Here is a 12,182-nt window from a genome sequence, read left to right as displayed (position 1 = left end):
TTTCTTTGCTCTCTGTTTGGCTATTTTATACATCTTTGTTTGGCCTTCCCTAGTATCAAGTTGATCGTATAGGTTTGAATACGCTACTGCTTTAGCTTTTACTACTGCTAGTTACGAAGATCTGTGTCCTTTGTTATTATTCTAATTAATCTAATATCTGTTGTTCTGAAGCTATTTTCTTGTGGCATTTTTATAATCAAGTATATTCAAATGGGAAATAAGCCACAATTTTACCTAAAAATGATTTTATTAACGTTTCGACGCCCAAGTCGGGTGTCGTTGTCAAAATACAAAATAATACTAAATAAACAAAAATGTTGTTGCTTAGTAAAAAATTCTTCTAATAATTTATTTAATCTGACTCATTTATATCGGCAATTCAGACACGTATTATACATTTTAAAGTAGACGACTTTAAAATGATATTGCCAATATTGATGAGTTGCGTTCCTGGGACGACTTTACTAAAAGATAGTTCATTCGATTACATGAAATCAATCCCAACTCAAGAATATCCGCCACAAAAAATCATAGCATGTGATCTGTCTTTAAAAAGACAACCAAATGCAACGGTGGTACTGAAATTCTCGCGTTAGAGATTCCATAGTAAATCTCGAGGGAAAACCAGGAAAAACCTCGTGATACTATCCCGACATCGTAAGTATTTGGGTTTACATTTAGTTTACTCTCAAAAAATTAATACCAAATTCTGACTTGATATTTTAAATTTTAAATAATACTAAAATACTAAATATGTACTAACTCGATATGTTACTGATTTACTAATTGTGGTATTTTCTTTCTATTGACTTCCTCCTTTAATATGGGTAACCACATCCTACTGCATTCTACCGAGGAATTTGCGACACAATTGGTTTCATTTAGCATAATTAGAGCCGCTTCTTTGATTTTTCTCTTTTTACTATCTGCTTCTTTTAGGACTATACTTGAATCTCTCCACTGAACTCTATGTTCATTATCCCATGCGTGTTGACATATTTGAGATCTATCAAATTCTCTATTTTTTATATAATACTGATGTTCATTTACTCTAACGTCTAATGGTCTTGACGTTTCACCTATATAAAATTGTTCGCATTCACAAGGTATTTTATAAATACAATTCTTTGTTCTTTCTTGTTCACTGTTAGGTTTAGTTTTAGATAGAATAGAATTTAATGTGTTTGTTGTTTTGAATGTTGTTGATATGTTGAATTTATTTCCTATTGTTTTAAGTTTCTCGGATAGTCCTTTTACATATGGTATTGATATTTTCCTCGTATTATTTCTTGTGAATGTTGTAGGATCCCGTTCTAAGTTGTTCTGTTCCATTCGATCCAATCTTGACAATTCCTTATTTATAAACGATATGGGATAATCATTTTTTAATAAAACAGATGTTAACAATTGTTTTTCTTCTAAAAATGAATTTTCGTTAGAACAAGTAATTTTGGCTCTATCATATAAGGATTTAATGATTCCCTTTTTAATTAATTTAATTAAGAACACTTTTATATAGGTGAAACGTCAAGACCATTAGACGTTAGAGTAAATGAACATCAGTCTTATATAAAAAATAGAGAATTTGATAGATCTCAAATATGTCAACACGCATGGGATAATGAACATAGAGTTCAGTGGAGAGATTCAAGTATAGTCCTAAAAGAAGCAGATAGTAAAAAGAGAGAAATCAAAGAAGCGGCTCTAATTATGCTAAATGAAACCAATTGTGTCGCAAATTCCTCGGTAGAATGCAGTAGGATGTGGTTACCCATATTAAAGGAGGAAGTCAATAGAAAGAAAATACCACAATTAGTAAATCAGTAACATATCGAGTTAGTACATATTTAGTATTTTAGTATTATTTAAAATTTAAAATATCAAGTCAGAATTTGGTATTAATTTTTTGAGAGTAAACTAAATGTAAACCCAAATACTTACGATGTCGGGATAGTATCACGAGGTTTTTCCTGGTTTTCCCTCGTGATTTACTATGGAATCTCTAACGCGAGAATTTCAGTACCACCGTTGCATTTGGTTGTCTTTTTAAAGACAGATCACATGCTATGATTTTTTGTGGCGGATATTCTTGAGTTGGGATTGATTTCATGTAATCGAATGAACTATCTTTTAGTAAAGTCGTCCCAGGAACGCAACTCATCAATATTGGCAATATCATTTTAAAGTCGTCTACTTTAAAATGTATAATACGTGTCTGAATTGCCGATATAAATGAGTCAGATTAAATAAATTATTAGAAGAATTTTTCACTAAGCAACAACATTTTTGTTTATTTAGTATTATTTTGTATTTTGACAACGACACCCGACTTGGGCGTCGAAACGTTAATAAAATCATTTTTAGGTAAAATTGTGGCTTATTTTCCATTTGAATATACTTGACTAATATCTGTATTCACACCCACATATTTAAATTGATGTTCAAAGGGAAAAACTTTTTCAGCACATAAAAAAATACTATGGTCTGTTTTTAAACCAAGAGGAGTAATTCAAATTTACCGTGTTGTGATGCTTGTTTGTAATTGGTCCAACCTCAGGCAAGTTTACTCCACTGTTATGAAATTTTGACATTAATGACATTTATGAAATTTTGACACTTCTGACATTTCATAGGTTAATTACCTAAGTTATAACAGTGATTTTTTTTTGTGTTTCTGCGTTATTCCTTTAATTTTTAGATTTTTAGTCTACTTTTATATAAAAAGGAGCTGTTTTTAAAACTCTTTAGCGACAGGTAAAAATTTACAGAAAGGGTAGACCTTGAAAATGCCAATTTTTTTATGGACTTTGGAGCCTGAAAATTGCAAAAAAGCTGACATTTTACTGTTTTCTTTGGGGGAAACTAGTAAAAGTGCCCAAAAATGAAGAAATGCATACTTGAAAAAAAAAATCAAAAAATGTAATAATAACCAAAAAAATTTACGTGAAAAGGATACAAAAGTATATAGAATGTCTTACTAAAACAGAAACATAATAAATATAACCGATTTTTACAATTAAAGAAAAAATACGTAATATTGGTTAAAATAATAAATTTTTTTCATATTTCAAAACAATATGGCGGACAGGTGCCAAGAAGTCAAATTTGACAGTGTTGCCAGTTGTAACCTTTAAAAGATCTAAAAATTTAATGAAAATTACTTACAAAACAGATATAGATGGATGCAAATGAGAGTCCAAAGCCAAATTCGTGGCTTTAAATGTAATAAAGTTTCCACCAACATAATTATTTCCTCTGCCGGCAGTTTACTCGCTTCCAAAAAGGCCCTTTCTTTGTGAATATAGGTATTAAAGCCACACCTTAATTGTACTTAAATTTACTTTCGTAACACCTACATTCCATTTAGTCTCACTTCACCTTTATTTAACGACAAACTCACTTCACTTTATTACAAATTTGTATATGATGCAGCAGACAACGCCCAAAGCCCAACTAACAAACTAACAACTAACAAGAAACTGTTTAAAAATGCGTGGATCTACCAATTTTTCAAAAACAGTTGCCAAATTTAGAGGTTTGCATAAATATGAAGATGAAGAATTTATTCAAAATTAGGTAACCCTAATATACAGTTACAATTGAGATATTTTATAATATGTATATACAATTTAAATTATTTGACAATAGAAAAGTGTTAAGATACAATATCCAAGTTATAATAATAAAAATAAAACAAAAAACACTTAAAATATTCCATTACAATACAAGCATTAAAAATACTACATTACTCAAAATATTACATTAAACTACAAGCAGTTAAAAACACATTTAGAAGCCACATGAGACATTAAATACGATTTGCAACATAATTCTTTAAATTTTTCCTATACATGTTAATTGAGGTCTTCAACCTGAGTTCCTTTGGCAACTTACTGAAATTATCAAAACGTTTATAGAGAAGTGAGTTCATAGCACCTGTAGTATTGGTTCTTCTGATGTAAATATTATTAGAATTTCTCGTAAAATAAGGGTGAATATCTGAATTGTAACTAATAAGATCGAGAAAATATTTAGGTGCCAATCCATGTACAATTCTAAAAATCAATATCATAGTCAAATAAAAAAGACGTTGCGATAGAGAAAACCACTGCAAAGTATTCAACATCAATGTGACAGGTGTTAATCTACTTGTACGTAAAATGATCCTCATTCCACGATTCTGTAATTTTTGTAATTTGGCTAGTTGGTTAAGATTATTGGTTAAGTATTATTTTGTATTTTGACAACGACACCCGACTTGGGCGTCGAAACGTTAATAAAATCATTTTTAGGTAAAATTGTGGCTTATTTCCCATTTGAATATACTTGATTATAAAAATGCCACAAGAAAATAGCTTCAGAACAACATTAGTTGGTTAAGATTTAAAAGATATAAGATGGATGCACAAAAATCAAAATGAGGTTGGATTATCGATTTATATAGAGTGATCCTTGACTGAAGTCAAATTCTTAGAAATTCTTGTAAAGAAATACAATTTTTTTTGCGAGTTTTTTTCACGTATACTCGAGATGCTTGTCGAATGATAGAGTATTATCTAATTGAAAACCAAGATATTTCATTTGTGTCACTAGTTCAATTGGTTCCCCATCAATGTCTAACATTATATTGTTAGTATTAAGACTCCTGTACTTAAATTTAGATGTAACTATCATGGCTTTTGTCTTACTTACGTTTAATTTAAGTTTATTAAGTTTTAAGTATTTAGACACTGAACATAAAACGTGATTCATTTTGTCAACCACCCCTTCAATAGAACTATCGCTACAAGCCAAAAGGGTATCATCAGCGAAAAGGTTAATAAATTCACAGTCCAAAAACAAATTTATATCATTTAAATATAATATAAAAAGCAATGGTCCAAGTACACTACCCTGCGGTACACCAACGTTATTACTGACAGTTTCAGATAATACATCAGAGATTTTTACTCTTTGCTTTCTGTCAGTTAAGAAGTTCCTTAGCCAATTCAGAACAGCTCCATTAATGCCATAGGTTTTTAGCTTATCCAATAAAATGTATCTATCAATCGTTTCAAACGCTCGTTTAAGATCTAGAAAAACTGCAACTGTATAATTATTTCTATCTATTTCTTGTTTAAATTTACATATTGAGAGTTGAACAGCCGCTTCACATGAATGATTCTTATGAAAACCGGATTGATGATTAATTAAAATATGGTTCAAATCTATGTGATCAAGAATTTGCTCGTATACAACCTTTTCCAATACGTTCTCCAAGAAGCCGGTAACATGTTGGTAGGTCTAAATTCGCTCGACTTAATAGTATTTGTCACTTTAGGGATAGGAACAACTGTACTTATTTTTAAGTCAGATGGAACAATGCCACCATCTAGGGAAGTATTAATTAAATTTAAAATAACATGACCTATGGTTTCAAATACTTCTTTAATCATTTTACTACAAAGAATGTCTTGTGGATTGTACTTACTATCAAGAGAGTTAATGATGTGTCTTAGGTCAGAAAGTGATATTAATTTAAATTTTGTAAAGGGCATATATAAATTACTATTAACGTTAATCCAAGAATCTTGTAATTCCATACTGTTAACTATATCCTCTATGCTATTAACACAATACACATTAAAATTGTTTGCAATGTCCACCTTATCATGACATACGCTTTTCTGACCATTAAACTCAAATTCTATATTATTTGGAAAATCCCGACCGTTCCTGTTAACTAATTTTTTAAGTCTTCCACATTAATTTATCAAAGTAGTATTGGTCCTTTTTGACTTTCAACACATTCACAACCTCATTTCTAAGTTTTTTAAAAGTTAACCAATTATTATCCCTCTCTTGACCCAAAGAATTCTTAAACACGTTGTAGCTGCTATCCCTAGCTCTTATTTTATTGGCTACTTCATTATCAAACCATGGCAAGTGACCCCTATAACTACACATTTGGATGGGAGCTACATTATTTAATGTTCTACCACAAGTATCATGTAACTCTTGGTATAAAATATTTACATCAACATTATCCAAAGACCAACGGTATGAAATCAAATCAGTTTTAATTTTATTCATATTAGTACTACTTAAGTTCCTAAAAGATCTTGATAAATTGGTAATGTTATTAATACAGTTTGAAAAATTCACTAAAATTACTGAATGATCGGTAAATGCAGGTGAAGAATGGACATCAGACACGCAATTATTTTGATTAACTAACACATAATCAAGAAGAGTTTTACTTACATTAGTAATTCTGGTGGGCTCAGCAGTTAGCTGGCTAATCCCATACATTGTTAGTATATTTTTAATTTTATTAGTATAAAAACTGTTGCTTAAGTAATCCAAATTAAAATCCCCTACTAAAATACATAAAGAATCAGATGCAAAAAGTTCACAAATATCCACAAATTTATCCAGAAATATTGCATCAGAGGAATATGGAGAGTGGTACAGACAACCAATAACCACTAGAGACGAACCAATTGCTATTTTTATAAATTTGCACCAATAGTTTCCCTCCAGAGTAAAAGTTTTAAAAACAGAGTAGTGAAAACAGTTTTTTACATAGATATTAACACCACCGCTATGACGACTCGTCGAATCACATCTTACTGCATTGTACCCCTCAATGTTAATTTCGACATCTTCAATGTCATTAGTTATTCTAGCTTCACTTACCAAGATTAATTTAGGATCATATGGAACCAAACATCCTTCAATTTGATCTTTATTGCATAGAAGACTTTGGGCATTTAAATATAATATATCAGTATTAAGACGTATACTAGGGTCATATTTTAGTTTTTTCTTCTAATAAGTCCATTATTATTAACAATAGTGGGTTTGTTATTAATGTATTTAATAGTTTTGGTATTATCCCCTGCTGCAGTGATGTTTTCAAGGTCTTTCTTTATTTTCTGGAAGTATTCTCTTTGAAGCTTAGTTTCATCTGCCGAAATTTTTACTCCAGGAACTTTAATCTCCTTTTTATTTTTTAATATTTGTTTAACATCTTCATTAGATTTTAAAATAACTTTAACTAGCCGAGCTTTGTTGACTGTGAATTTACCAATGCAAAATACTTTTAGATTGTCTTTTTCTATTGAAAAATTTTCCAAAACCTTTTTAACCACTGCATTATCCTCTTTATTACGTTCGCTCTGAATGTTTTTGTTCAATTCATTGATGTTGTAAATAATTATATCGTTTGCTCTATTTTGTCTGTCCCACAACTCCAAAATAACATTTTCCATACTACAATTATCAACAGTGTTTACCGGACTGGCAGTACTAGTGTTACGTTGATCTAATAATTTATTAAGATTTTCTTTCATCTCAGCAACCTCCTTAATAAGCATTGGAACTTTGTAAAAACCTTCCTCACAGGCATCACAATAAAATTTCAATTTTCGTTTGGTTTTTAACTGTAAGCACTTGATCTCTGATGCCGTTGATATTCCAAATCAATGGTATGCTTAAATGGACAAAAATCCATGTTTTCAGTAGTAATTGCACAAGAGCTCTGAAATTATTGAATTTTTCCCGAGTGACACTTTGATAGTTTTAATTTCACGAGCCGAAGGCGAGTGAAATTATGTCAAAGTGTCACGAGAGCAAAAATTCTATATTAATTTCAGAGGTCGAGTGCAATTTGTTGCGATTATTTCATGAATAAAACTGTTCAAAACCAAAATTTTATTGTAATTTATTTATGTAAGTACCATTAAACACACAGTTTTTATAAATATTTGACGATTGAAAGTCATCACTTTTATAATTTTTGAAAACATTAATTGTCATTAATGTCACTGAATGTATTTTTTCGTAGCAACGAAGGGCATCTGACGTAATATACTTAACGACGGGAGATTATCAAAAATTATCGATTTAATTCAGATTTCTGTAGCTTTCTATTGGTCAGAATCTCCTATGAATGAAATAATCATGTGAAATTATCTTTTGTCATTCACATGGCAACATGGTTTCAGTTATGATCTTTGTAGCTTCGGAAATTAGTGACAGTACATAACTACGAAATACATAAAATGTGTTTTCAACCGTTAAAACTGTGTTCTGGGAATCCTACAGAATTTATTTATTACAAATATAATCATAAATCACTATAATATTAATAAACCTATTGTAATCTAACCTAACGTAACGAAACCAAACCAGAACTAACCTGACCCTTGTAATAAAGCAGTTATTTTGTGTTAAAAATGGGTCGGAATCAGTAAAATGACATATTTAAAATTTGAAAAATTGTAATTTTCATAAGAAAACATATTTTATATAACTATGGAAACACTGTTAGGATTTCCCTTCTTGAGTTTATAAAACGGTTGTCATTCCTGTCGTTTCTTGTTGTTTCATGGTATATAATGGCGGAAAATGGCAGTGGTTTTTAAAAATAAGACCTATTTTAAATTGCAATTACTTGAAAAATAACGCTCGCCCCCCAATAAAAAATTATTGTACAATTATCAGTAAGTGAAACAGAATTCATTGGTATAAATTTCATATCCATAATCCGTCTACCCATAAAGTAAACTAGAACCAAGAAGATGTATTTAGTGATTTTTCTAGTGACTTTCTTGGGTGTGAATTTGCCTTTTTAGTTTACTCCTCTTGGTTTAAAAACAAACTATAGTAAGAAAATGTGTAAAACAGTAAAACCTCTACAAATAAACAACTATGTGTCTTTTAAATAATTAAACTGGCAAAATATGTTCCATATCTGCTGTAAGAAATAGTTTACCTACATCCACAATTGTTTAACAGAATTGTGTATTGTTACGACTTTAACAATATAGCAGATTAAAATAATATAAACATTATTTAAGGTTACCAGGACACATAATATAACCTATTTTACAGTTTTATAAGACCAACTCATCAAATCCATCCTACAAGTCTTCATCCTAGTTTGATATAGCAATAGTGAACAATGAAAATTCCATTGTTCTATAATTATCTTTTAGTCTTGGAACTTTTTACAAAGGATTAATTATTTATCAAAATATCTCAATGATTGGTACTTACTGGAAATAGGATTGCCAGTTTACATGTTGATTTCTTATATCTGTAGCTCTTTGCTGCAATACACTTGTAGCAGCCAACATATCTGGAACAATCATGATAGTTAAAATTCAGTGTACTACAATTTTGCGAAAATATTTTTGGATCGAGGTATAAAATATAATGACGGATCGAAATGTTGGTGGTCACTGGTACAATAAACCAAACAAAATCAAAATATTTTGTTGTCACGTGAGTTATTACACCCGTATTCTGTTTTTTTGTATTATTTAAATTGTCACATGAATTCTATCAAGAATTAAACACAGTTTCATTTTTTCTAATAAAGTTTTGAATTTTAATAAATTAAAAAAAAATTATTTAATTTATTCCTGCAAAATTTTATAAATTAAATTTTAGTTAAATACCTGTTTTGTCATCGTCCAAAGACGACATTATATCCTGTATTTTAGGATTTGCTCCCGCAACTAAATTGGATGCCATTTTTTTAAATTAAAATTACAACCCTTTTAATAGAAGACCTAAAAAATTAACTCTGACCCAACTCCCAACTGGAAGTCTTGTGATATAAATTTTGACACTGACAGAAGTAAAATAATTATTGATTAGATCAGTTTTGCCAACTTCCTGTCATCCTATTGTCTATGATATCTGTCTCATGGGTCTCATCATGTACACATTTGTTCATAATCCATAAATTGAAATAATTACCATAACAGTGGAAAGTTACATCCAAACAGCTGGTGAAAAGTGCCTTTATAAGAATATATATTTTATTATTATTTCACAATGGATACAAAAGTTTTGTAGTTGTCTAGCAAAACGCATAACCGTACCTGTAAACACCAACCTTAGAAGACCACAGTGCCACAGAAGTCAAAGTCAAAGGGAATAACCAAAAAAAACTATATTTTATGAAATAATATATTTTTATGTGAAAAATAGTTAAAATGAGCCCTACTAGTGTGTATGAGAAATATAAATCAGGACCACATGGCTTGGGTACTATTAAATGTTTTATTTTTTTTACCTCAGATCAAACATGATTCCTTTGATACTAAACAATTTAGGGCCGGTACTTTATGTCTCCGTTAACAGCCGGTTAGTTAACCGAGGTTTAATCGGGACATAAATATATGCAAAACATAGACATAAACGCAATTATACTTATTATTATATTCATAAATAATTATAATAATAATTATAATTGCTTTTATTACAACGCAAGAGGCCCTATGGGGTACTTTTCTGTCCCGATTAAACCCCGGTTAGCTAACCGAGGTTTAACCGGGACATAAAGTACCGGCCCTTAATGTTCTTTAGTGCTATAACACATTTCAGGTGATCCAGATGATCTCTCCTTAAGAAGAGTGGAAATAGATGTAATGGTTCCTAAAAAGATGAGGGAAATAGCAAGAGTAGAAAAATGCTTCAAAGAAGTAGCCGAGTTTTCTACTTGTGGTAAAGATGCAGGCCTGTTAATGGTTTTTAAATGTAGGCAAGAAAATGACAAGCTTAAGAGTTGTTTAACAAAGTGGTATGAAGATGCAGAATTTAAAGAGAGGTGTAAAAAGGAATATCTGCAGGAAAGATCTGAATATAGACGAACTGGTATAACAACAAAAGAGAAACAAAGAATTGCAAATTTGATGTAAAATCTATATCATTAGTTATTTTACAATTTTTTAAAATAAAATATGTTTTAGATTGTTTGTCGTAGGATTATTAATTCATGAACTCATCATGATTCATTGATGTTGTTTTTATCATTTATTGGTTTAGATATCTTAAAACGTAATTCAGCAAAAGATGAACGTAAAAATAGAAGAAATCCTGATACAGTAGACTCCCGTAAGTTCGGTCTCCGCTTAGTCCGGCCGGCTCTCTAAGCATTAGTCACACACTTTGCACATCACAAATTATTAGAAAATAAAAATTCAGACAAAAAAATAATGACTTTTTTAAGTGTTTAAGAAGCCAAACCACCAATGTGCAATATTTTTAAATTTTATTAGGCCTAGAGTTCTGCAAGTCTTGTTTTATAGTATTTTTGTAACGGTTTATCTTTTAATATATGTTAAATATATGTCAGAGTATTCCTCTGTGTTGTCTAATGTATAAGTGTTTTGTTTTTGCTAGATCCATACAAACAATAAATGGACATTTTTTAGATAAGCATCGGTTAGTTCGGCCACTTTTAAGTTCGGCCTAGGGTCCGGTCCCGAGGTGGCCGAACTTACGGGAGTCTACTGTATATGAATAAATCTTATACTTTGCGATGTGTATTTAAAGAGTTTCTCTATTTATCTAAATACTCCTCACACTAGTCCATTAGTCACTCAACTTGGGACTATTTTGACAGATTCGTTGTTTGAAACACAAAAATTCTAAGAATTAATAGCTCAAATAAACTTACTGTTATTTACCATTTTACTTAGGTTATTTTTTAATGATTTCAACTTCCAATCATCTAGTAAGATTTTTCATCACATCTTTAATTTTGTCCAATCAGATTATTATTATACTGGGAATATTTTTAGGTAGATTGTTTCTGTTTAATTATGAGTTTCCTAGTTTTGATAACTGTCACATTTAAGAAAATGAACCCTAATAAACTTTCAGTTCTCCATCTAATGTCAAATTGTCATGAGAGCAATCAAAATAGGCAATTTAAGCTCTTGACTGTACTTCGTGGGATTATTTTATGAATAAAACTGTATTTATAATTAATTTTAAGTAATATTTTATTGATATTTTCGTCTGAATATTTGCTAAACTGTGCTGTTCACTTTGACAAGTTAAAAAATGTGTGTCACAGTATTTGGGATAAATGTCACTGAATATTTTTATGCAGACTTGAATTTTGTATTATTAACACGTTGAACGCCGCACAAATCATATACGAATCACGCTTGTTTTACTTACAAGGCCGCGCGAATCACACTTGTTTCGCAGGGACTGCTATACTGTATGGACCACGGCTAAGTCGGCCCAGAGGGCCGTAATATTATATACATTACGGCGTTTAACGTGTTAAAAATAACCGATCGAATATCACACGATAGTAAGGATAACTAAGAAAATGATGCCCAATTTTCCCAAACTTGTTTCCATTCAGCAATAATCACTCAAGCCCTCCTGGC

The 12,182-nt window shown here is 30.5% G+C and overlaps 2 protein-coding genes across 5 annotated transcripts in view; one reads left to right on the top strand and one right to left on the bottom strand.

Annotated features, from left to right (window-relative positions):
* Positions 1-9,629, bottom strand: part of LOC114341213 (V-type proton ATPase subunit H) — a 97,598-nt gene extending 87,969 nt beyond the window's left edge. Inside the window, exons 1-2 of one of the 3 annotated variants that reach the window (XM_028292008.2) lie at positions 9,447-9,629; positions 9,043-9,124 (exon numbers count right to left, since the gene is read on the bottom strand). In XM_028292008.2, coding sequence (XP_028147809.2) covers positions 9,043-9,124; positions 9,447-9,522 — 158 coding nt within the window. In that variant the 5' untranslated portion in view covers positions 9,523-9,629. The remainder of the gene's footprint in view (positions 1-9,042; positions 9,125-9,446) is intronic. The other 2 variants (XM_028292014.2, XM_028292021.2) reach the window with 2 other exon arrangements.
* A 76-nt stretch (positions 9,630-9,705) lies between these two features.
* LOC114341233 (COX assembly mitochondrial protein homolog) lies at positions 9,706-10,751 on the top strand. 2 transcript variants are annotated; one of them, XM_028292038.2, is made up of 2 exons: positions 9,706-10,041; positions 10,390-10,751. In XM_028292038.2, the coding sequence occupies exons 1-2, from the start codon at positions 9,990-9,992 to the stop codon at positions 10,692-10,694; spliced, it is 357 nt and encodes a 118-aa protein (XP_028147839.1). In that variant the 5' UTR covers positions 9,706-9,989; the 3' UTR covers positions 10,695-10,751. The 2 variants fall into 2 exon arrangements, with proteins under 2 accessions (XP_028147839.1, XP_028147831.1); XM_028292030.2 differs by having other exon boundaries at positions 9,715-10,041; positions 10,381-10,751.
* The last annotated feature ends 1,431 nt before the right edge of the window (positions 10,752-12,182 follow it).

Source organism: Diabrotica virgifera, chromosome 5 (assembly GCF_917563875.1).
Source record: "Diabrotica virgifera virgifera chromosome 5, PGI_DIABVI_V3a".
NCBI lineage: Eukaryota > Metazoa > Arthropoda > Insecta > Coleoptera > Chrysomelidae > Diabrotica > Diabrotica virgifera.
This window is presented reverse-complemented; position numbering and strand designations above follow the sequence as displayed.